The sequence below is a fragment of the Ananas comosus genome, linkage group 10 (genome assembly GCF_001540865.1).
Source record: "Ananas comosus cultivar F153 linkage group 10, ASM154086v1, whole genome shotgun sequence".
NCBI lineage: Eukaryota > Viridiplantae > Streptophyta > Magnoliopsida > Poales > Bromeliaceae > Ananas > Ananas comosus.
In genome coordinates, this window is record NC_033630.1 from 1,281,408 (window position 1) to 1,304,662 (window position 23,255).

Sequence of the window (23,255 nt, forward strand, 5' to 3'; positions counted from 1 at the left end):
AGAAAGGATAAGCAGATATTATCCACATATCACCAGAACTAGAAAAATACAAATAAAAGGATTTTGTCTCTTCTATCCGTACATAACTTCAGGACCGATAATTCGTTAGTACATAAGAAAAGTTTAGTCATATAAAAATATCAATAATAAGAGGGAAAGATACATGCATTCAAAATGCATATAGCCTGAGGCCTAAATAAGAGGATATAGCAGAACGGAATCTACGAGTCACGCTTAATTTTGTGCCTTCAAAGTACGAACAATTTAACTTGCCATTTACATGCTGAACTTTGCGCCTTTCAAAAGCAGGCAATTTAACTCCACAGTTATAGCATGCTTAATTCTGTGCCTTAACTCCTCCACATTTACCTTCATAAGTGAAAACCAAGTGACGTATATTGCTATATTTGCAGAACAAGATAACAAAAAGAGGCACAAGAAAACAGAAGCTTATGAAAGAAAGTGATATATTGCATTGAAATACAGTACAATTGTGAACAGTATTTTTGTAATCAGTGAATGGACCACATGCCATTATTGTCTTTTGCATTTAAATGCTGGTCTTTAGTGTGACGATACGGCAAGAACAACTTAGAGATTACTCTAGGCAAATATAACAACAGTTACACAGAGATCTAGAAGGTGACAACACAAAGTAAATTCATTAATTCAACGGTAGATTATGCGAGCTCATGTAGCAAATGGATTGTGCAACAGAAGCAAAGAATTGTTAGATGTCTAAGAACAGCTAATAGCATTAAGGAATGTGTATATATGTCATATCAAAAGTTGCAGAAGAATCAGAGTGAACATTTACATTTGTAATTTACCTGAAAAGCATTTCATAAATTTAAAGAAACAGCATTCCTCAAATAAGAAGACAAAAAGCAAAATAGAACTAGATGGACCAAGAACCTCTCTGTGCTGAACTCAAATGATAGAAGTCGCCAAATTCAGCTTATTGGCAATTGCAGTGATTAAACAAATGTTGTTTGAAACCGAGCTCTAACTATACGTCGCAAGGCCCTGCTTGAGATAAGTAGAATGGGCCATTATTCACGACAATAATTGAGATCCACAATTATACCAGTATTAATTTCCACAAAAAGCAAGAAGTTTATTCCCAATCCAACTTCACCACATCACAAGTCAGGAACTTGACAATAGAATTGAAGCGGGAAATGCTGAAGATCCGTTATTCGGTGCTCCCTTTAACTTAAGAATGGTAGTGATCACATTATATATCTCCACATTCTCGAATGACGGCACTTTCCTTCCCCTCTCAAACTGAGGCCCGTGAGCCATAAAAATGGTCCTCATCGATGAGAATGCATTATCATAACCGTGAGCTCCTCCGCATTCTCTACTCTTCGACCTCTTCATCTCCACCTTATACCCTTCTTCCAAAATCCCTATAATCGGCGGGATCCTATAACTCTCCGAATAATGAAGCCGCTCTGGCAGTTTTTCTTTCAGAAACATCTTAAGATAATTCCCATTTTCGACTTTCCCCGAACTCAACCCCTCATTCATTTTGGCCACAACTTCAACAGTAGAAACACCCTCAGGAGGCCGGATTGCAAGCACCGGAGTAGTCGATTGGACCCAATCGTGCGGGATTTCGATCCAGGGCGATAGATCGTCGAGAAAGATCAGTTTTTTATCGCAAGTCCCCACCATTCCATGATCCCCGACTAGAATTACAGTGACATCCTCAAAGACCCCTCTTTTCTCGAGCCCGTCGATCAACCGGCCCAACATTTGATCAATCCGGGCGACCGCGGCGGTGATCTGGGGATCGTCGGGGCCAACTTGGTGGCCCTGGTAATCCGGGTCCTCAAAGTAGAGGGTGATAAACACGGGGATCTCATCGGCCGGGAGATCGAAGTAGCCCAACACGGTGTCGACGCGCTGCTCGAAGGGGACGGAGCCATCGTAGTGTTGGCAATAGCGAGGGGGGCAATCCCAGGAGCCTTTGCGCACCTCGGATCCGGGCCAGAAGAAGGTGGCGGCGCGGAGGCCCTGGTCGGCGGCGGCCTCCCAGAGCGGCGCGTGGCTGGCCATGGTGAAGAGCTCGCCGGAGACGGGGTCGACGAAGCGGTTGTTGATGATGCCGTGGTAGGCGGGGTAGAGCCCGGTGACGATGNCGCCGAGCCACCAATGCGGCTCGTGGCTGGCCATGGTGAAGAGCTCGCCGGAGACGGGGTCGACGAAGCGGTTGTTGATGATGCCGTGGTAGGCGGGGTAGAGCCCGGTGACGATGGAGTAGTGGTTGGGGAAGGTGAGGGTGGGGTACACGGGGATGAGGCCCTCGTCGGCCTCGGTGCCATTGGCGATGAGGCGGTGGAGGTTGGGGTTGGGGGCCTTGTGCTGGTACCCGAAGCGGAACCCGTCGGAGGAGACGAGGATCACGACGGGGCGGGGGAGCTTCGCGAGGGGCCGCGCCAATGTCCGCTGCGGCGGCGGCGGCGGCGGAAGCTCCTCGGCGGCGCCGCCCTCGTCGGCGGATACGGAGGTGGCGAGGACGAGGAAGCTGAAGATAATGGCGGAGGGAGCTCGGGAGGAAGAAGAAGAACAAGGGGACGAGGAGGAGGAGGTGGGGCGGCGGAGAGCGGTGGTAGGGTTCGACGGGTCGTCTTTGAGGGGCAGCGAGGAAGAGGGAGGAGGAGGAGAAGTGGAAGAGACGGAGAAGGAGAAAGTCGCCATTAATGGCGACGGAGATTCTACCGATTCTGGTACTGGGCGGAATAAGAAGAAAGGAGACGAAATAAGGAGGCGGAATAAGTAGGGGTGAATAGTTGGAGTTGGAGTAAAGGGTAAGGATACGTACGGATGGGTGCGATTCAATTGGTTGACAAGATTTTGTCCGAGCCTCGTGAGAGTCCTTTGTGAGACTTGGTACATTTTTTTTTTTTTTTTTTTATGGGATTCGTAGATATTTGGACTTTCTATTCCATGTTCTTATTCGGAATAATACCTGAATTATTCATTTGTGAATAAACCAAAATTGGAACACACACCAATGATGTGTTTTTGATTGTTTTTCGTAGATTCAGCTGAACATAGGCGTGTTCAAATACTCGATCTCTAGATAAATATATAGAAATTTAATCAGGCAAAAGTATATTAAATTAAAAGTAGAAAGAGTTGATAATAATACCTATTAGTCGAGTACTCGAGTGTGCCATCTTTTTAAATAATCATCTGCTCCAGAAAAGACTTTGTGCGAGAAGCAGTATGATGCTCCCTGCCGCACGCCTCCCGAGTTAATTGCTATTTCTTTATTTTAAATTCATTAGATTACCTGCAGTGCAATTACTACGAATAGAAATTTAGATTGCACTGTAGTGACACGGATTTTAACAAAAAAAAAAAGTTTAATGAAAATAACTGCTAATGTCGGTTTTGTACGATTAGGAGAGGTGATAAGCAAGCTTATATCTTATAAGTTGCAAGTTGTGCCTCTTCTTTTTTTTTTCTTTTTTTTTTATTTTTTTAAGAGATAGATAGCACGCAATCCATTTCGTTTATTTCATTTAGAAATAAACTTAGCTAGAAATGTGAATCAACTAGGATTTGAACTTAGGACTCCAGATACCAACCACCAAATTTTTTGCCACTTGCTTTAGAGAACTTAATCCCCAAAATTTGTTATATGCATTCTTTTAGAGAAAAAATATATCATAAATTATAATTTAGCTTCCCTCCTTACTAAAAGTTCTTGAGAAAAGATATTTATTTAGCTCTCCAACTAACTGGTCAGAGAATTTACTAATATTTTTCTTACAATATTTTTAGTAATTATATATATCTCATGATAAAATTATAGGGTTAATTTCATTCATGTTCCTGCAAATATAATGAATGACAAATATATATATATATATATAGTAGGGCTACTGTGCTATTAGGAACATAGCAGCTCTTGTGTTCCTAACTTTCTAACCACCTATCTAGTTTGACGAGTGATTAAAATAAAAGGAGAAAGAGATATTGAAGAGAAATTCAAGGAGAAGAGAAATTGAGACACACAATTTCTCTCCAATATCTCTTCCTCCTCTCATTCTAACCACCCATCAAACTTGATAGGTGGTTAGAAAGTTAAGAGCACAATAGCTGTTGTGCTCCTAATAGCACGGTAGCCCTGCTCTCTCTCTCTCTCTCTCTCTCTATATATATATATAGTCTCTATAAAAGTCTTATGTTTTCAAATATATCCCCTGATTTGTTACTGTTAGAGAACCGTTAGAGAACTGTTTATAATTTTAATTTTGTTATCACAAATATATCCCTCCAAAAGTCATACTAGTATAATATAAAGGGTAAAAATGTTAAAAATTAACTAGGGTTAAATATTTAATATATGGTTAACTAACTTTTTTCTAACGGATTCTAACGACAGAAATATATTTAAAAATATCATAACTTTTGCAGGAACAACATATAAAAATTAAACTTTGTAGGGATATATTTACTATTCGCTATATTTGCAGAAACATGTATGAAATTAATCCAAAATTATATGATTGAACTATTATTTACTATAATTTATAAAATTGACAAAAAAAAAAAAAAGAGGTGCTTAAAATTTATTGATTCTGGCTTGGCCCCTAAATGCAGCATTAATACCTGATCTTATCCGTTTCCTATTGAATTGCGAGGGCCCACATGTTTGTTAGTTGGTAAATTGAATAACTAGAGAAGTGAAGCAGCACCACCAAAAGATCACATTTAGCCGACATGATACTAGTTAGAGGCTCTGAAAAGTAATTGATGTAACATTTAACTCATCCTACCCAGGCCTAGTTTGATAATACGGTAATTAAAATTATTATTTTTATATTATAAACAATTAAAAAATAAAAAAAATAAAAAAAATTGTATTGTAAAATTACGATTGCAACCATTATCAGAAAAATATTGACTACATACTTTTCTATAGTATAAAAGTAATATATTTAGCCATCAAATTATCAAATTAGGCTATAATAGAAACCAAAACACTAGTAAATACGAGGGTTTTAAAAATCCAACTAAATTGACTGAATTTGGTGGTCCATAAACTGTGGTGAGATGAAACAGACAAATAAATTCCAGCAAATGCTGATTGTTGGGCTCAGACCTGGAGCCTTTGAGGTGTAAGTGGGAAAACTAGCCCTATATATATATATATATATAGAGAGAGAGAGAGAGAGAGAGAGAGAGAGAGTGAGTGTGTGTCTAGCTACTAACTTTTATGAGTATAGTTTTTTTTGTACTCATTAGTTTTAACCTTTAGATTTACTCTTTTGACCATTTTCATCCGTTAGATTATACTATTCAACCAACTACTCACTCAATCATAAAAAACTACTATCATCTTAACAGCGGACTACTATTATCCTAACCACACATTCTTTTATCAAACGGTCAAAAATTTATGAGTATAAAAGAATTTATACTTATAAAAATATAATAACTCTAGTCTATATGTAGGGTCCGGCTACTATACTATTATGAGTACGATCGCCTTCCTGCTCATAAGTTATTTTCGATGATAGAGCTTTCGAATCAACGATTCACACCGTTAAACGTTATTTACAATATTTAAAACTTCTATAAATCAAATTTTATAATTTTTTGACATCATTTACCTTACGATCAAGAGTCACAAATTTGACAATTTTTAACGGCCGGTATGGATACTTGCTAGTTTAACGGTGTAAAAGAATCGGAATTTGTTGAATTTTTTATAGAAAATTCTATTCACTACATAGATAAAGATCAATAACTCCGATCTTGAATTGAATGATCTAATCATCCTTTTGTAGAACGTCGTTTGATTTTGACCGTTCATTTTATGCCCACTTGATGGACTTTATTATGATTTCGAAAATTTACGAAATTTATTTTCTAGAAGTTTCAAATACTCTAGATCATATTTAACGGAGTGGATCGTCGATTCGGAAGCTCTATTATCGAAAACAACTTATAAGTACGAGGGCTTCAATACTCATAATAGTATAGTAGCCATGACCCTATATGTAATAGTAAATTAACAATTATAATTTAGGCATGGAGCCTTTGCAGTCAAATTCAAGTTGTGAAATCATCAGTAGATATGAAAGGGGAATTTATAAGATGATATTAGAAAAAGAAAAAAAATCACATGGTAAAATATAAAACATTAAGTTCAGTGGTGCAACTTGATTTAAAATTTTAATTGAATTTGGTTAAAATTTTCATCTAAAATATAGATCCAAACAAATTCTTCGTCTCCAAATAATGTTTCGGGACAAGTCCAAGTATATTATTCTAACAAACCAGGTTAACATTCCCATTTTACGCCGATAGTTTAAAAAGAAAAATAATTTTTATTAAATTATTTTAACTCTAAGAAATATAAATTTTGGTTTCTAATTTGATTGTGACTTAGCTCAACAGATATTTGACTATCTTTTCTTTAAATTTTTTTCATGTATTCAATCACTAATCAATATGCTTATGCCTCAAAATATGACCCTCCGTAATTGGACAAAATATACTATTTAAAATCAAGATAAGAAGATATCATTATTTTTGAATGGTAAAGAATACATTAGTTTACGATATTATTGTAGCATTGATTAGTCTAATAAAGTTTTTTTTTTAATAAATAGCAACTAGAACCTTCTGTATACGGCCTTGCCTTTAATTTATGGAAAATGCTACATTATTTTTCCAATTTTAAAAATCTCTTGAACCTTTTTTTGAAACATTTAAAAAATAAATAATGTGAAATTTTTTTTGATTAATATTATACGCGCGTGTTTATACTCTATTATCAATATAAAAATACTCTGAAAAAAATAAAATATTAAAAATGAAGGGAGAATTTCAAAGAAGAGCAAAGTTGAGGGTGTTTCGGTGCATTTTTACCTAATAATTTCCGCCCCCGTCCCGAACGTGCCTGTGAGACCTTCTCCCACCTCTTCGTCTCTTTCCCATTTTGTTAGGGCAAAAATAAGAGGATTAAGAACTATCCACAACGAACCCCCTCCCCTCTTCTCCCTCCTCAGTTTCCAAACCCTAATCCTCCGATCCCCATCTCCTGAGGAGATCCCAAACTCCTCCGATCTCGCGCTCGGGTGGGTGGGGACTGGGGAGGGGGCGAGGGGGGAGATGACGACGTACGGCACGATACCGACCTCTTCGTCCCCCGGGGGGGCGGGGTCGCCCCTCGGCTTCATCTCGCGGGCGAAGGAGCGCGGCTACTCGGCGCTGGCGACGCGGCGGCCGTGGCGGGAGATGGCGGATCCGCGCGCCTTCGGGTTCCCCCTGAGCCTCGGCGAGGCCTACCTCCGGATCCGCACCAACCTCGCCTACTTCGCCATGAACTACGCCATCGTCGTCCTCGTCGTCGTCTTCCTCAGCCTCCTCTGGCACCCGATCTCCCTCATCGTCTTCATCGCCGCCATGATCGCGTGGCTCTTCCTCTACTTCCTCCGCGACGAGCCCCTCGTCCTCTTCGGCCGCACCATCAGCGACACCATCATCCTCGCCGTCCTCGCCGTCGTAACCCTCGTCCTCCTCCTCCTCACCAACGCCACCCTCAACATCCTCGTCTCCCTCCTCGTCGGGCTCCTCGTCGTCGTGGCGCACGCCGCGCTCAGGAAGACGGAGCATCTCTACATGGAGGAGGAGGCGGCGGGCCCAGGTAGGTGGTACACGTCGATCGGAGAAGGGAGCAAACCATCGACCTCCTCCCGATCCTAGGGTTTCGTCCCCTCCGATCTCGCACACTCTTCTTCTTCCTCCCCCGTGTATCGTAAATCGCCATTACTGTGTATTGTGTATGCTCCTTTTGCAATTCGATCCGTGTGTTCTCCATTTTAGGGCCTTTGTTTGGATGGCGAGTGAGTGGTGATTCAAATTTGTTCTGTGGCTAAAATTTTGTTGCTCTGGTTTGTGTTGATCGTGGCGATCAATTTAATTTAAAATTTGGGGTAAATTTCAAGGGGTTGAGTTGATGAGATTGGAGGAGATTGCGTATAACTACAAGTTAAACGAAAGCTAATTAGATGATTTGATCGGGAAACCTATGTTTTGAAACTCCGCAAAAGTTTAAATGTTTTATTCATTCTTAAAAATTTTAGTTGAGTTGATTGTAGCTAAAACTAAAAGAGGAAAAAACAATATTTCGACGAATAAGAAGATAAATTACGATTGGAAGCAGTTGAACACTAGAGGCTGAGATCTGAGAGCAGTTAGTGGCGCGGCGCTGCTCTGCTCTGCAAATAATTAAATGCAGCTGGCATGGGCGTGGACTTGCTCGCTGGAGAGAGAAGTTATTGCAGCGGAGTGGGGGGGCAGCTACTGCTGTAATCAGCCCTCTTCTTGGATGTCGTTTTGACATTGGATAAATTTCAATTTATCATCATGCGGCACAATATAGCGTATATCCTTTATTTTATTACTGTATAGTTCAAAAATTATATCTAGTTATTCTGTAATTTTAGTTTTTGTTAATATAAAAACTTATTGTCAAATTAAATACAGTCATATGATTTTCAAAAAAGTTTACTTTATTATGCTATTTGATGGGTTTTTTTTTTTGTTAAAACAAATTGCACCTGCATTACCCAATGGATCGAGCACGATGGGTTTTTGTGAGGAGTTAGCATGTTGATTGGCTCAGACCGAACTGAACAATACTATCCGAAGTGGAGTGTACATCTTATACCGCATTTATTTAATGACTATTATATTTCTCAATCTGGCGATGTATGACTAAATTTTTACCATCAATTGTGGGCAATTTTGGAAATAGACCCAGAAGTTTGTTCTTGCTTAGTTTAACACTTTTTTTAAAAAAACTTTTATGCGTTTTGATTTAATTCCTTATTTTATATTGGTTGATTTATAGAGAATTATTCTTCCAAATTAAAGATATTTTTGGGAGGTAAAAAAAAAAAAAGTAGATCCACACAATTCAAAGGATTATGATTTTTTTTTTTTTTTTTTTGGGGGCACTTAGGGNATTTCAAATGGGATATCGTTTAGGGGGGTCGGCGTATATTTTTACCAAACTATCCGACGCGGAGATCCTTCGATCGATTCGTGCACGGGGGGAGAAGCTGCTACCATTTTTAGGGTTTCGGAGCATCGGATTTCGCGGAGATTCCATCGGATTTGGCGATTCTGAGGTCGCTTTTTCTCTGTGATTTTGGGGCAAAAATGTGTACTTGAGCTCGATATTGGTGTTACGATCTACTTGGTTGTTTCAGATCTATGCAAAGATCACGGATTAGAATTTTTTTTTTTTTTTTTTGTTCCGAGTTTTTTGATGTGTTAATGTTTCAATTTTATGCCCAAAGGTGTAACCTTTTTTGTTTTCTGGAAGGAATTAATTTTGGATTTAGCTTGATTCAGATGTTTATACGTGCTCAAGGCCTCTTTGTTTAGATCTGAGGGCTATAATCTCCGGATTATGCGTTGCTACAGCAAATGCAGGTTCGTGGAATGCTCAATTCCTTTGTGCTTTGTTGATCTCTAAATGTTTTGATGGACCGCGAAAATGACGGCTCTACGAGGTGCCAGAAACACCCTACTGAGATCTTCACTGGTTTCTGTCCTTCTTGTTTGGTGGAGAGGTTGTCTACGGTCGGCACGAGCAACTCCAGGAGCGAGATCGTAGAAGAGATCTCAACAGAGATCTCAGTTGCGTCCCCCGTTGCCGAGGAGAAGAAGCGCGGCGAAATCAGGCGTAAAAAGACCCTCCTTTCGCTGTTTCAGTTGGATGATGTTGTTGATAATGGCGTGAATGAGGAATCTCTGAGGAAAGAGGTAGAGAGCTCGAGAATTGGGAACAATGGTGCCAGTTGCTCTGAAGCAGCCCCGTCGGGGAATGTTGCGGCTGATGAGAAGATAATGGTTGCTTTGGATGAGCGGAAATTGAACGGAAAAGGCATGCTGTATTGGTTGAGCTCGATTTTGCCAAGGAAGGGATTGACACGGGAGAAAGTGAATACTTCGAACGATGGCCGATCGCAGGAAAGGTGTTCAATTGATCGCCCAAGAGAAACGCCGTTGGAAAGAAAGCCTAGTTTCCGGTATTCTTGTGACTGGATGGTGTGCCGAGAGTCGAGAAGGGGCTCATGGGAACTCCCTAGGCGTTCGTGGGATGGTTCAGTGGTGAGTAGGGCACTCGCCTGCTCGTTTGCCTGCCTTGAGGAGCGAAAAGATGGGATTAGAAGTATAAAAGGAAAATTAGCGGAGGATATTACGAGCAGAAACCCTAACCCATCTGCTGAGAGTGGTGATACAGCCAAAGCTAATGGTCAGCCCTCGGCTGATGAATCCTCTGCGGATTTAGCTATTTCGAGAATCAATAGGAGAAAATCACACAGATGGAGCAATGTGTGGGATTGGAGTGTTACTAGCCCTTTGAGGGATATTGTAAAGAAGCGTGAGCGTGTGTTGGAGAGGTCTCTGTCCGAATCTTGGAAGGATGGGCGAAAGGATAAAATCATAGAAGCTACAGAAGCTGATAGTGGAGTGCATGTTAATGGGAACGGCTCAAGTTCGTCTAGAGAGAGCCAGAGTGTGAAACGGAATGTGAATGCTGCTAATGATGATATGCAGAACCTCAAGCCTGATTGGCAAACGAAAAGAGAAAGCCGACTCGGTCGGAGTCGGAGTGTTCATTACTCCTCTCCTGGAAATGTAGATAATGGGCTGTTGCGCTTTTATTTGACACCCTTAAGAAGCAGTAGAAGTACTAACAAAGGTAGGAGGAAAAATTCACGCTTATTTGCTAGAGGTATATTTGGGTTTTACTAATAAGGGGCACTGTGCTTGATCTATGAGATAAAGAAAAACTCCTGCATCCAAGAAAACCCCTTTTGCTCCTACTTTGTTGTTGTTACGAAGGATAGGTCGTCAGGACAAATTATTGACACCGCAATTGTTTGCTACGGGAAGTGCTCAGTTAATCTAAATGCTTTCTATCAAACTGAGGAAAGTTGCATCAGAGATGGAATAACTTGGTTTCAGTATTCATGGTATGTCCAAAGAGTTATTCTTTACTGTTGTATGTTAGTATACTATGTTCAGGTTAACTCTGTAGATTAATAGGATGATATAATTGTTTACTCGACAGATAATAATGGAAAGGGTTAATTGCATACACGTCCCTGCAAACATAATGAATTGCAGATATATCCCTGCAAAACTCAATTTCCATAAGTTGTCCCTGCAAAAGTCCTAATATATGCAGATATATCCCTCTGGTTAGAATTTGTTAGGAAACTGTTAATTTTTTAACAGTTTTCTTGTGAAATGACCTTTTTGCCTTCACAAATATATCCCTCCAAAATATTCCCTCTTCCCCTTCTCTTTCTCTTCCTTTTCGGGCCGCCGGAGCGGACGGTGGCGGCGGGACGGCGGCGGCGGTGCGGGGTCGGGTTCGCCGGCAACGAAGAAGAGGGAAGAGAAAGAAGGAGAGGAAGAAGAAGAGGGAAGAGGAAGAAGGAGAGGAAAAGGGAGAGGAAGAGGGAAGAGAAAGAGGAAAAGGGAGAGGGTTCGCCGCCAACGCCGCCGCCGCATCTCCTCCCTCGCCGGCGACGAAGAAGAGGGAAGAGGGAGAGGAAGAAGAAGGGCGAAAAGGAAGAGGGAGAGGAAGAGGGAAGAGTAAGAAGAAGAGGGAGAGGGTTCGCTGCCGCCGCCGCATCTCCTCTCTCGCCGGCGACGAAGAAGAGGGAAGAGAAAGAAGGAGAGAAGAAGAAGAGGGTAAAATTGTCATTTCACTCATTAATTAATCATGGTTAAGTATTTTAATTATGGTTAACGAAATTTCTCTAACGGAAACTAACGGCAGGGACATATTTGCATACATTAGGACTTTTGCAGGGACAACTTATGGAAATTAAGTTTTGCAGGGATAGATCTGCAATTCACTATGTTTGGAGGGACGTGTATGCAATTAACCCTAATGGAAAAGTTTCTGTCATATGTAGTCTGTTTTCTTCACTGTTTGTTCTATAAAGTCATTATTTGAGCTTTATTTGTTTCAATATTGCTGCGATTAGCTGGGTCTATTTACATAGTTGCATGTACAATGAGCAAAAACTGATACCTTTTCTTTTCTCTTCAACCCCTCCCTCCCTTCTCTGTTTAATTAATTCTGGCATTTCTATGTGCTAAAGCCATGAAATTCCACACAAAGTTCTCGATCAAAGACTCAGTGTGTTACATTGAACGTGAGTAATTTGTAATAGCTTTGTATTTTTGTTTCTCTGTCATACCTGGTGTTTTTTGTTTTTTTTTTGTGTGTTATAAGTTGTTTTCTGATGTAATTTTATTACCTTCTTGCTACGTCTCTATGACATGTTATGTCCGGGTGTCACTAAATAGGCCATACCTTATGCATCACTTTGATCTAGCTTACATGTATGACTTATTTTCTTGAATTTGGTCAGAACGTCTTCATTTACGCTAAGCAATGTCTCCGACCTGGGCCCTGCTGGTAAGATTGTGTTGTGCATAGCCTTTTATGTTTCTAGGTATTATTCTAACACCAAAGTGAGATATCTGTGCTCTTTTGGTAGATTTATTGAATGCGGACATTTGCATTCTATGTCATCTTCTTGTGATAGTGGTTTGTCTTCACCATCCATGGATAGAAAATTTTTATTTCTTTGGGGTCAAGATACTGTTGTACTATTTAGAGAAAATTAACTGTTGGTTGGAACTTGGACTAGAGAGATTGTGACGAATACGTAGTGGGTAATGGCAAGAGATTATAGAGGATCAATGATGGTATAAATCTATTTTATTCATAGTGATCACCATGGAAAGAAATTATAGAGGGTAATACAGGTAATAGAACATACTTTTACATCGCTTGATTCATCAATAGTTTGAAGTTGAATGAGATTAACAGTGATCTTCTTTAGAATTATTATGTTTCTTCTGTATAACATCAGTTGGCATTGTTGCTAGTTAAGAGTTTCGTATCTCAAAATCACCAGTTATATTAGTAATAACTAAGGACGATATGTAGCACAACTTTGCAAGTTTGCTCTGTATATCTGTATAGAATTGTGTATGTTTTGAGTTTAATTTTTTCAATTTTTTGCATGCCTTTAAGGAATTGTCTATTCAGAGAGGACGTAGGAACATAACTTAGTTCTCGAACTAACCTCACTCTTAGTTAGGGTTTTTTCGAGTCCAACAGAAGATAGGAGTGAAGAGCTGATAGATGCCTTACCTGCAGATTTTAAAGGAACAATTTGGGTTTGACTTGCTTTATTCATAAGGGATGTTGATTCCTTTGTTGGGTTATGTTTATTTCCTATTGTTTTCCAATCTACTTAAAGAAGAACTTTCTTGGAGATTCATAAGAGTGATTTCTTACAGAAGCTGTGCCTCACTGATCCTTACAGCTTCTGTAAGTAATCACTCTTTTGAATCTCCAAGAAGTTTCTTCATCAAGTAAATTGGAAAACAGAAGGAAACAAACATAATTCAGAAAGGGGATCAGCATTACTCTTCTGAATCAAACAGGTCAAATTGACATGTGCAAGGTTTGGGATTACTTATGATCCTGTACACAGTGATAAAATGCAAGCTTCAAATTGAAGCAAAATCATATGCAAGAGCGTGATTGAGACACAAGGTAAAGCGCAAGTGCGCAAGGGTGGCCTTTGTAATTTAGCAATTTTATTATACAGCAGAATCAATGCATTAGCGGGCGAATAAATAGTCGATACAAAGATTTATCAAGGACTACTATATGATTGGAGTCAAATCAATTAGTTTTATTTGTTAGCTTTTTCAATTGTTGCAGAGTAAACCAGATTTGACCCTACAGATTCAACCTTCCGTTGATGTTTCATTTGAGGATTTCCAGCAGCAGCAACATATTCCAATTGATAGAGCTGAAATTGGGCAGGAGAAGGTGGGGTTTCAGGTCCCCTGATTCAGTAACTTAGTCTGGGCCTAACAATTCAATTTAGGCTCATTTAGATTCAAGCTATAGGTTGTTTCACCTTAACCCCACTGAAATTGAACCTGAAATTTCTAAAACTTGCCTTTTTCATCTATTAGAGATTTAACATCTTTTCACCTGGTTGGATGATTATGACTAATTTATGAAGTTTGGATGTTTTCTTAACTTTTGAAGTGGATCAAATCACAATCTTGGTAATTTGAACAATAGATTCTTTGGAAGTTCTAATATCAAAGCAGTGAATAGCTATTGTGCTTGCAATCATGAGAATGGCATTTTTTGAGAAAGTCCCATTTTTTCTCGAGTAGGCTATTGTGCTTTTATGAGTATGGAGGTCTTCGTTCCCGTAACTTGTTTTATATAATGAGACTTCCGAATCGACAATCAATTCTGTTAGATTTGATCTAGGGTATTTAAAATATTTAAAAATATGATTTTTTTGATATCATTTACCTAGTGTTTAAAAGGGTTTAATATCAATAATTTTAATGGTTAATGTGAGTTGTTTACTAGTTTGACTGTGTATAGATTTTCAAATCAAATAAAATTTTGAGAGAAAAATTTTTAATTATTAACAGCAAAATTAATATTTCTGATCTAAAATTTTGATATTATATTATTACTTTTTGTGAGATTGTTATTTTCGGTCAATGGTTTTGAGCCATTTATGTAACCGATATTAAAAAATCGTAAAATTTATTTTTAAAATACTTCAAATACTCTAGATTAAGTTTGCTATAGCTGATTGTCAATTCAAAAATTCTATCATAGAAAATAATTTAGGAGTATGGAGGCTTTTGTGCTCCTAAAATCATAGTAGTCCTACTCTTTTTTCTTTTTTTTTTTTTTGGTTAACGGCTAAGGCGCATGCTAGAACTTTCGGGCGCTCAAAAACTACGTGGCAGTATGTGGTTAGTGATCCAAACACCTGCCTAGTCTGCTTGAACCACATCTTGGGCTCGTGCAGGGAAGACTGCGCGTCCGATTATTTAATGAGTTGCACAACCAGTATTCTCGGTTGAGCGTCCGGAAGGTATTCGGACGCCCACGGAAGCCATTTGGAAGGTGTTCCATACGCCCGGAGGGACATTCGGTTGCTTAAAAGTTTAATCCTTCGTGCACCCGAGCTCTCAGGTAGAGCGTCCGGAAAAGGTTCGGACGCCTGCTGGGACCATTCGGAAGGGTTTTCGGACGCCCGAAAGCTGACCTCTCGCGAGCCAACCCTCGAGTAGAGCATCTGCTTGTTTTGGATGCTCAACTGGGCCAGCGAAACATTTTTTGGTTGCCCAAAGTCTTATTCCGGGCACCCAAAACGTTTGGAACTCAGGTTCACTTCTTTCATAACTCCGTTTCGATCAATTCGATCCAAATTCAATCTGAACTTCCTCAAATCCATTTTAATCATGTCTACTTAATCCGTATTTTGTCAATTTAGTCAATGTTCGGTACATATATATTGCACGTTCACTTAGCTAGTAATAATAAGTATGTCAGTCCACAGCAGCGGAAGGCCACAGGGACGTTAACAGACCCGCCGAATGGACATAATTTTTTATGTTCGAACGAAGCGCCAACATAATCTAGCATTAGCAAAGTAATACCGGAGATCACAACTGAAAGTTTTTCCAAATCACAAGAACTAGAATAAGTGCTAAATAAACAAACTACATGTATTAGAGAACCCCAAAAAGTAAAGTAAACAACAAACGGCCTTGGCCTTCACCAATCCAGAGATGTAGTACAGAACAACTCTCTATCTGGTGGTCCTCTGTAGTATATGCACACTGGTAGGGGATGCTATCTATTGCGCAATTCTCTTATCTCAGTCAGCGAATGGTGCACTTGTCTCTGAAAAGAAAACCATAAGAGGGTGTAAGAACTATTAAACAGTAGTTTCCAGTGGATACGATTGGCGACAACCACCCACTAGGTCTACCTGAAGCGAGAATAAGTGAAAAACAACTAAATTTACTATAAACTGAGCTACAGAGAATACTATGAATAATAACTCTTTATTTTCTGTCATGCTTCTACACTAGTAATGATCAAGAAGAGAATGACTGAATCATGCATAGATGCTAGTACAAACAGATAACTGCAAGAAGAAACCTAACCGCAATGACTGTTACTGCGGAAGAGATTACTAGCCGACATATTACTTCTCCGAGGCTTACTTGTAGATCAACACTGCGTCTTCTGCGCGGTTATTACAGAAAGCTGTGATCACCTATTCTATAATTGTGTTTACGTATGATACCTCCTCTTCAGCGCGGAAGGCTCGGTCGTATTTGATGGTACCACGAATGACGTCCGAAGTCTTTGGGAACGAACTTCTACCAACCCTGCAAACTCTGAGAACACAAGGTCTGACCCTTTTCACAGCAATCTGGTGGATCGTTTGGGGGGGGGGGGTAGCAACAATTCCATCTTCCGGGGTATCCCGACCGATGCTTCCAGGTCTCTAGCTGCTTTCAACTTGTATACTTAGTTCGTTTTGCTTAATGAATGAAGTAGATAACTTGCTACCTTTTTCTCAAAAATAAAATAAAATAAAATAAAATTCTATTTTCCGATACAATTTACACTAACATTATCCTCTATGAGCATACATAGCATATAGACATGTATTGGCATCAATGAAGATATAGTAGGAACTTCACTGTTTCCAACAACTCGTAACCCACCGCGAATTGTTAATCCGGTCACGGCAAGAAATCCACCTCTCATGCACCTCTCCTCGGCTCACGTCCCGCAGAGGATCCACTTAGAAACTCTAAAATCAGCAAGTGTACTAGCGAAATAAAGAAATATTAAATTTCATCAATTTGTAGGGGTGGAAACGAGCCGAGCTTGAGCGAGCTTATGTCAGCTCAAATTCGGCTTGAAATTAATTTCGAGCCTAAATCTAGGCTCAAGCTCGGCTTGAAATTAATTCGAGCCGAGCTCGAGCGAGCCTAATTTCGAGTCGAGCTGTGCTCGAGCTCTAAACGAGCCGATTGAAATTCTCGACATTATATAATCAATAGTTTAATTTTTAAAGAACATTACCTACAATTTGATGCAACATGTCCAATAGTTCAAAATACAAAATAATTATAAGAAAGTAAGCTATGGTGACTTCTTGACTTGATGATTTTATAGAACATTACCTACAATTTGATGCAACATGTCCAATAGTTCAAAATACAAAATAATTATAAGAAATGTAAGCTATGGTGACTTCTTGACTCGATGAGGGTTCGAGAGAGAGAGAGAGAGAGAGAGAGAGAGAGAGAGAGAGAGAGAGAGGAAAAAAAGTAAGGATTTGAAAATTTGAATGTTATCATGTTTTAGGGTTATGTGCAACAGTGAAAGTCTGAAAGAGAGAGTGTGTTATGTAAATTTAGAGTTGGGCTTAATTGCACGTTTGTACTTGTTGGGTTTATTTTATGGGCCAACAATAATGGCCCAAATTAAATTAAAGCCTATATATAATTAAAATACATTATATTTATAAATATTATATATATATATATATATAGAGTCCGGCTACTATATTTTTATGAGTATTGGCTCCTTTATACTCATAAGTTTTCGACCCTTAAATTTATTCTATTAATCATTTTCATTCGTTAGATCATACTATTTAACCAACTACCCACTCAACCCTAGGGGACCACTATCATTCTAAGTGGGGACTACCATCATCCTAACCACACATCCCATCAATCAACGGTTAACAATTTATGAGTACAAGGGGGTCTATACTCATAAGAGTATAGTAGCCCCGGCCTATATATATATATATATATATATATATATATATATATATATAGAGTGAGGCTACTATGCTATCGGAAGCACGGAGCCTTCCGTGCTTCCAGCTCNCGGCTTGAAATGAATTTCGAGCCTTTTATTTTGTTCAAGCTCGGCTCATTTAATTTCGAGTCGAGCTCGAGCGAGCCGAATATCGAGCCAAACACGAGTCCAACGCGAGCCGGCTCGCTCGTTTGCCAGCCCTAGGGGCACTATTGCATATTTTGTGGTGGTTGGTCCCTAATGGATTGGGTGGGCCCAGTCCAACTACAATCCGTGAGCCAAGCCCAACCTAAACTCCGTATTGGGCCTTTTGATTTTGTAACTCACTTCGTACTCATCGAGCCGTTCTGGCCCGTTCCCGCCGTTCGCTTCTCCTCCTCTCGCTCTCCGCGCCTCTCTTTCCTCATCGACCCTTTTGTTCCCAACCCTTTTATTCTCCCCGTTCACAGGGAGGGGGCGAAGAGATATTCCGATTTTCCGGAATAACTATCCCTTTTTATTCTCGCTCGTCGCGGATTGGTGGATGAGTAGGGCGGAGGAGGAAGCAGAAGAGGAATAGGAGCTCTCTAATGGCCGATGCTCTCCTCCGTTATCCCCTTCTCGCCCCTTATTCCTATTCTTCTTCTTCTTCTTCTTCTTCTTCTTCTTCCACCCCTCGCTTATCCCCCGTTTGTTCGACCTCCCCGAGAATAAGGCTCTCGCGGCGCCCGAGATTGGACGCCGTTGTCGCCGCCCTCGCGCACCGGCCGGGGCGATTCGCTCGTGTCAAGGTATGGATTAGGTTTTAATCTTCTGATTCTCGCGTTATCCTGATGAGAAATATGGGATTTTTAGGGCTTTTTTTACGGATAATTTGGTGGATAGTGCTTGGATTCAATAGGAAGTGTCGCTTATGATGTGAACTTTGAGAGTAACGATTCAGAGTACCATACTACCACAAGGGGCAAAAACACTGGAATTTAATCGGAAATTGTGAAAAAAGGGGGCATTAAAGTACTTAGAAGAGACTAACAGGGCTTTTCGGTCGTAGGAATAGCAACAGAGTTGTGAATCTTATCCACTGCGCTCAAAATTTGGGGCAAAAAATAATTTTTCTTGTTCATTCTGTGAGTGTAGGAATATTGTTAATGCCATTTTTTAAAAATGAAAAAAAGAATATTGTTTGATGCCTTGTTCTTCTATGATTTTAGGTCCATGCAGTTGTGGCAAATAAGGATGAACCAAAGTGGTGGGAAAAGAATGCAGGACCGAATATGATTGATATTCATTCTACGCAGGAGTTTTTGGATGCGTTAATGAAAGCCAGTGACAGGCTTGTCATTGTCGAATTCTACGGCACCTGGTGCGGTTCTTGTCGTGCTCTCTTCCCAAAGGTGATTCCTTTGTTTTTCATTGTCCTCTTATCCATGTCTTTAGATTCTCTGTTTAACCATAGTTTATGTTGATGAGCTTGTGAGTATGAATTATGAAATAGATGTAGTTGTTATTATAATTGGTAGAAGTAGTGTAATTATTTACAGCTTTTACTATCATCCTTTTGTCTTATTGATCGTGTTTTAAATATTCCCCCTTTTTTCCTCCTAGAGGAAAGAAGAAAGGAAAAATGATTCCCAGGCGTCTCCGTACTGCTAGTTTCGTTGGCCTAGAGAGTGTTGAAGTAGAAGTTGCATTTTGATAACAATTTTTTTCCTAGAAAGCAGCTGAGCTGTTATTGTGTATATGTCAAGAAGAAAATTGTAGAAACTCAGGTTGGTCGGTTGAATTTAGGTGGACACATCTATCTTGCAAGGTGATGAGAAGCACGCATTGTCTCTCTTTTAGACGCAATTTAACATCTTCACTTGCTTCTTTTTTTTTTTTCAGTTGTCTAGGTTTCTGCATTTGTCAAGGAAGAAAAAGTGTATAAATAGAAGTGTATAAACATAAACAGACTTTTGGTCAGTTCTTACTCCATTATGTAGCTTGCTCTTGGTTCTTAATCCATTTTTTTATCAGCATCGAGATATATCTGTTGTTTAATTTCTATCTGGTTCAGGACCCTAAAACTACATTAATTGCATATGTTCTCTATTACATTATTACATACAAGGCAAGCGAAGGGAATGCATTTTTGTCAGTTGGCGGGCAGCTATCACCATCGCCTTCCTACTTTTTTATATGTTAAGTAGGAGGTTTGAAATGAATTTTTAGATGATAATCATCTCAGTACTGTAGACCTACCTTCTTAAAACTAACTCAATCTTAGGCTACCTCTTTTATGTTCCATACTGCAGTCTAATTTACTACCAAATATTTATTTGCCATGTTTTCATCTTGTAATCTTTCTCTTTTTTTTTTTTTGTATATTTTGCTCCCATGCCACCTTATAAAAATGACCATGATGTTTGAAGATATTTGTTCATATGTTTCGTCTCCTATGGAGCAAGATAGCATGCATCTTTTGCTGCATGCCTCAGAATATGGGGACTAGTTGAAGTAATGGGCCTCCCTAATCGGAAGACACATATCGTCAGTTGAATTACAAATGCGTTTTCTCCTGCTCATGATAAGCGCAGTTCGCAGCGCCCCTCTATGTGCGTTTTCTTTAATCATTGCATTTGCAACTCGCACAATGATCAAGAAAGGTCAAATCTGACTTCCCTATTTGTGAACAATCTTTCATTATTGCGAAAGCTGGTTAAGTTGGTTTTGTCAGCACATAATTTACCAGTAATGATGAAGGTGTCTTGAAGGGTTGACGTAACTTTTGGAGGAAGTAGTTAGTAAAGAAAAGGCACTAGTTGGCTTGACAATGTTCTTACATAAAATGTAGCTGGCCGACCACAGTAAAAGTTGGGAATAACGAGTTATTATTCTTGTTTAGTTTCTTCAAGTTGTATATTCTTTCTTCCTTCCTTTTCCTCCTAGGCATCCATGTCATTAATATACTTTCCTACATCCTTATGCATGTTAATGCAGCGAGACAAGTATATGAAAATGTCAGTTTCTGATGACTAATTTTCTCTTGCATGATCTTTCAGCTCTGCAGGACAGCTGAAGAAAACCCTGATATCGTATTCTTGAAGGTGAATTTTGACGAAAACAAGCCTATGTGTAAAAGGTTGAATGTTAAAGTCCTTCCATATTTTCATTTCTACCGTGGAGCTGATGGATTGTTGGAGTCCTTCTCCTGCTCCTTAGCCAAGGCAAGTATTTCTTGTTAGGTTTTTAGTTCTTTTGTGAGCTTTGAATTTTCGGTTATATTGGTTCTATAAGCCATAAATTGTTGATTTGTAACTAATGTTGTTATCAGTTGCTTCTTATTTGTGAAAAAAAATCTCTAAATATTGTCTCTTTTTCTTGCTTTTCTCATTTCTTTTTAATATCTAAGTTGTCACAAGGCCTATTGATAAAACATTCACGACCGTTTCCCTTTGAATTTTTATTGCTCAGTTCTTTTTGCATGCTATGATAGTACAAAGAAAAAATATATATATATAGTGATAGTAGTGCTTGGAGCATCTAAGATGCTATTTTAATTTTGGACTAGAATTAACTACTAGTTCATAAAATGGTCTGATAGAGAGGGAGGGTATCTTCCTTAAGTACGGGGCTATGCAATCTTGTTTTTGCTAACTGGGGGCAAATAGGGAACCTATATTACCAAATTATTATTATTTTTTATATATAATTCTGTCACTCCCAAGAATCATTCCTTGATGCTGGAATTTGCCTTGAATTTTCATGTGGATATCTTTGTGCTTCTTTTTTGTCTTTTGGGGTGTCCAAACTACCTAGTTCATTTGATTAAACATCAACCCGTGAATTACAGTTCCAGAAAATAAAGGATGCTATAGCAAGACACAACACCGCTCGATGTAGCATCGGCCCTCCTGCGGGAGTTGGGGATCTGAGCCTCCTTGAGAACCCAAGCCCGCCGGAGAAACCAGCGGAAGCCGGTTCCCGGTAGTTCTTCGTGTCTTTTTATTGTTTCTCTCTCTCTCTTTCTCTCTCTCTCTCTCTCTCCTTTTTTTTTTCTTTTTTTTTTGTTTGCCTCACTGATTTCAGTACGTCATTGTGAGCTTGTCAAGAGAAAAGGCCCCCTTTTTCTTTAGGAAAGGGAGGAAACAAAACACCCAACTCTTGTTGTACCATCTTTTGATTTTGTAGCACTACAAATTTATGTATTATAATTTATATTTATCACTTTTTTTTTTTTTGTCACAATTACTTGATCTGTATGTGACTTGAAGAATACACATGCTGTGTTGTTCTAGTAATGTTCAATAATGGTTTCCGTTTTGTAAAGATTGTTGGGAATAGCTCTTGAACTACTGCTGATTATTTCGAAACAAGATTAGGATTACATTAAGTTGAAAGAACCATGATGATCTATTATAAACCCTTTCATCAAACTTCAACTGTGCACAGTTAATAGCTTCATTTTTTTCATTTAGGCCTTGTTTAACTCTAGTCAAGATATAAATCATTACTCTCCTTATTTGTTTCAGCGCAGGGTCTGGCTTTTAGGATTAAATAGGATAAAAATATTGTTCGTCTTATTTGATTTTTTTTTTTTTCTTAATTTTGGGCGTTGAACGGACTCAATTCTCATTCGCTTAACAAAAATTATAAAATTTGTTGCATTATTACAATGCAATTTCAGAGGGGTTCAAATGGTGCTTGTTATTTGTGATTACCGGGTCATATGGTTTGCCCTAGTCATGTTGATTTGGTAAAAACAATTTAATGTTTTTACCTGCAACGTCGATCTACCAAAGACTTTTGTTGTAAAATATCTCTAAGTACTTGTTTTTGAGTTAACTGGGACAATGTAATACCCCAAAACTACGGGATCCGCTGCTTGGTTAAGTGAACATCACCATTTGAATAAGATAAATTTAATGTTAAGTAGTCAATGTTTGAAATATCGTTTGACGCTTCACAAAGATACTTAAGCTAGATTTGATAGTGAATAAATTATAAAATAACTCTACGGACTCTAGCTCAAATTTATTTATATTGTTCCCAAAGGGTAAAAAAAAAAAGAAAAAGATTTAGCTCTACTTTAATCAGTCTTACTAAGTTGATCGATCAAGTTTTGTCATTAATTTCAGAGTATAAAGTTAACAGGTGTGTAACGCATTATGTAGAGAGAATCGCTGATACGTTAGTAGAGATCCCAAATATTATATAAACTAGTAAAATACCCGCGCGATGATGTTGCAGATATAAAAATATTTTTATAATAAGTTTTACTTTTTTTAATATTTTTATTACAGTTTTATAACTCTAATTATTAATTAAATAAAAGTTATATAAAAATAATTTAATAGTTAAATCTATTTAAATAAAATTTATTGAAATTAGTATATGTGCAAAGTAAATTTATACAACAATTTATTTTATAAAGATTTATATGAAAAAGATTTGAGATAAATCTATCAAAATAATTTAAAAAAAATTAATAAATAGAAGAAAAATAAAATTGTAGAAGAAATTGTTTAGT

General features: G+C 38.7%; 4 protein-coding genes across 4 annotated transcripts; 3 read left to right on the top strand and 1 right to left on the bottom strand.

Moving 5' to 3' along the window:
- Window positions 753-4,907, bottom strand: LOC109716600 (ectonucleotide pyrophosphatase/phosphodiesterase family member 3-like). Its single transcript, XM_020242132.1, has 4 exons — window positions 4,896-4,907; window positions 2,506-2,872; window positions 2,150-2,474; window positions 753-2,053 (listed from the first exon to the last, which is right to left on the bottom strand). Exons 1-4 carry the CDS (start codon window positions 4,905-4,907, stop codon window positions 1,150-1,152), a joined length of 1,608 nt encoding a protein of 535 aa, XP_020097721.1. The 3' UTR covers window positions 753-1,149.
- On the top strand, window positions 6,906-7,975 carry LOC109716561 (PRA1 family protein F3-like). The gene has a single exon (XM_020242082.1). The coding sequence runs from the start codon at window positions 7,141-7,143 to the stop codon at window positions 7,732-7,734; it is 594 nt and encodes a 197-aa protein (XP_020097671.1). The 5' UTR covers window positions 6,906-7,140; the 3' UTR covers window positions 7,735-7,975.
- LOC109716027 lies at window positions 9,021-11,432 on the top strand. Its single transcript, XM_020241300.1, has one exon. The coding sequence runs from the start codon at window positions 9,523-9,525 to the stop codon at window positions 10,798-10,800; it is 1,278 nt and encodes a 425-aa protein (XP_020096889.1). The 5' UTR covers window positions 9,021-9,522; the 3' UTR covers window positions 10,801-11,432.
- On the top strand, window positions 18,164-22,003 carry LOC109715939 (thioredoxin-like 2, chloroplastic). The gene is made up of 4 exons (XM_020241173.1): window positions 18,164-18,537; window positions 18,958-19,140; window positions 20,788-20,952; window positions 21,579-22,003. Exons 1-4 carry the CDS (start codon window positions 18,337-18,339, stop codon window positions 21,714-21,716), a joined length of 687 nt encoding a protein of 228 aa, XP_020096762.1. The 5' UTR covers window positions 18,164-18,336; the 3' UTR covers window positions 21,717-22,003.

What these genes read in the sequence shown, in the direction of transcription:
- LOC109716561 (XM_020242082.1), top strand. Translation starts at nt 7,141, where the DNA reads ATGACGACGTACGGCACGATACCGACCTCTTCGTCCCCCGGGGGGGCG.
- LOC109716027 (XM_020241300.1), top strand. Translation starts at nt 9,523, where the DNA reads ATGGACCGCGAAAATGACGGCTCTACGAGGTGCCAGAAACACCCTACT.
- LOC109715939 (XM_020241173.1), top strand. Translation starts at nt 18,337, where the DNA reads ATGGCCGATGCTCTCCTCCGTTATCCCCTTCTCGCCCCTTATTCCTAT. An exon ending in GGCGATTCGCTCGTGTCAAG is followed by an intron (nt 18,538 to 18,957) that starts GTATGGATTAGG and finishes CTATGATTTTAG; the next exon opens with GTCCATGCAGTTGTGGCAAA. An exon ending in TCTCCTGCTCCTTAGCCAAG is followed by an intron (nt 20,953 to 21,578) that starts GCAAGTATTTCT and finishes CGTGAATTACAG; the next exon opens with TTCCAGAAAATAAAGGATGC.
- LOC109716600 (XM_020242132.1), bottom strand. An exon ending in TCCTCGCCACCTCCGTATCC is followed by an intron (nt 2,475 to 2,505) that starts GCCGACGAGGGC and finishes CCGAGGAGCTTC; the next exon opens with CGCCGCCGCCGCCGCCGCAG.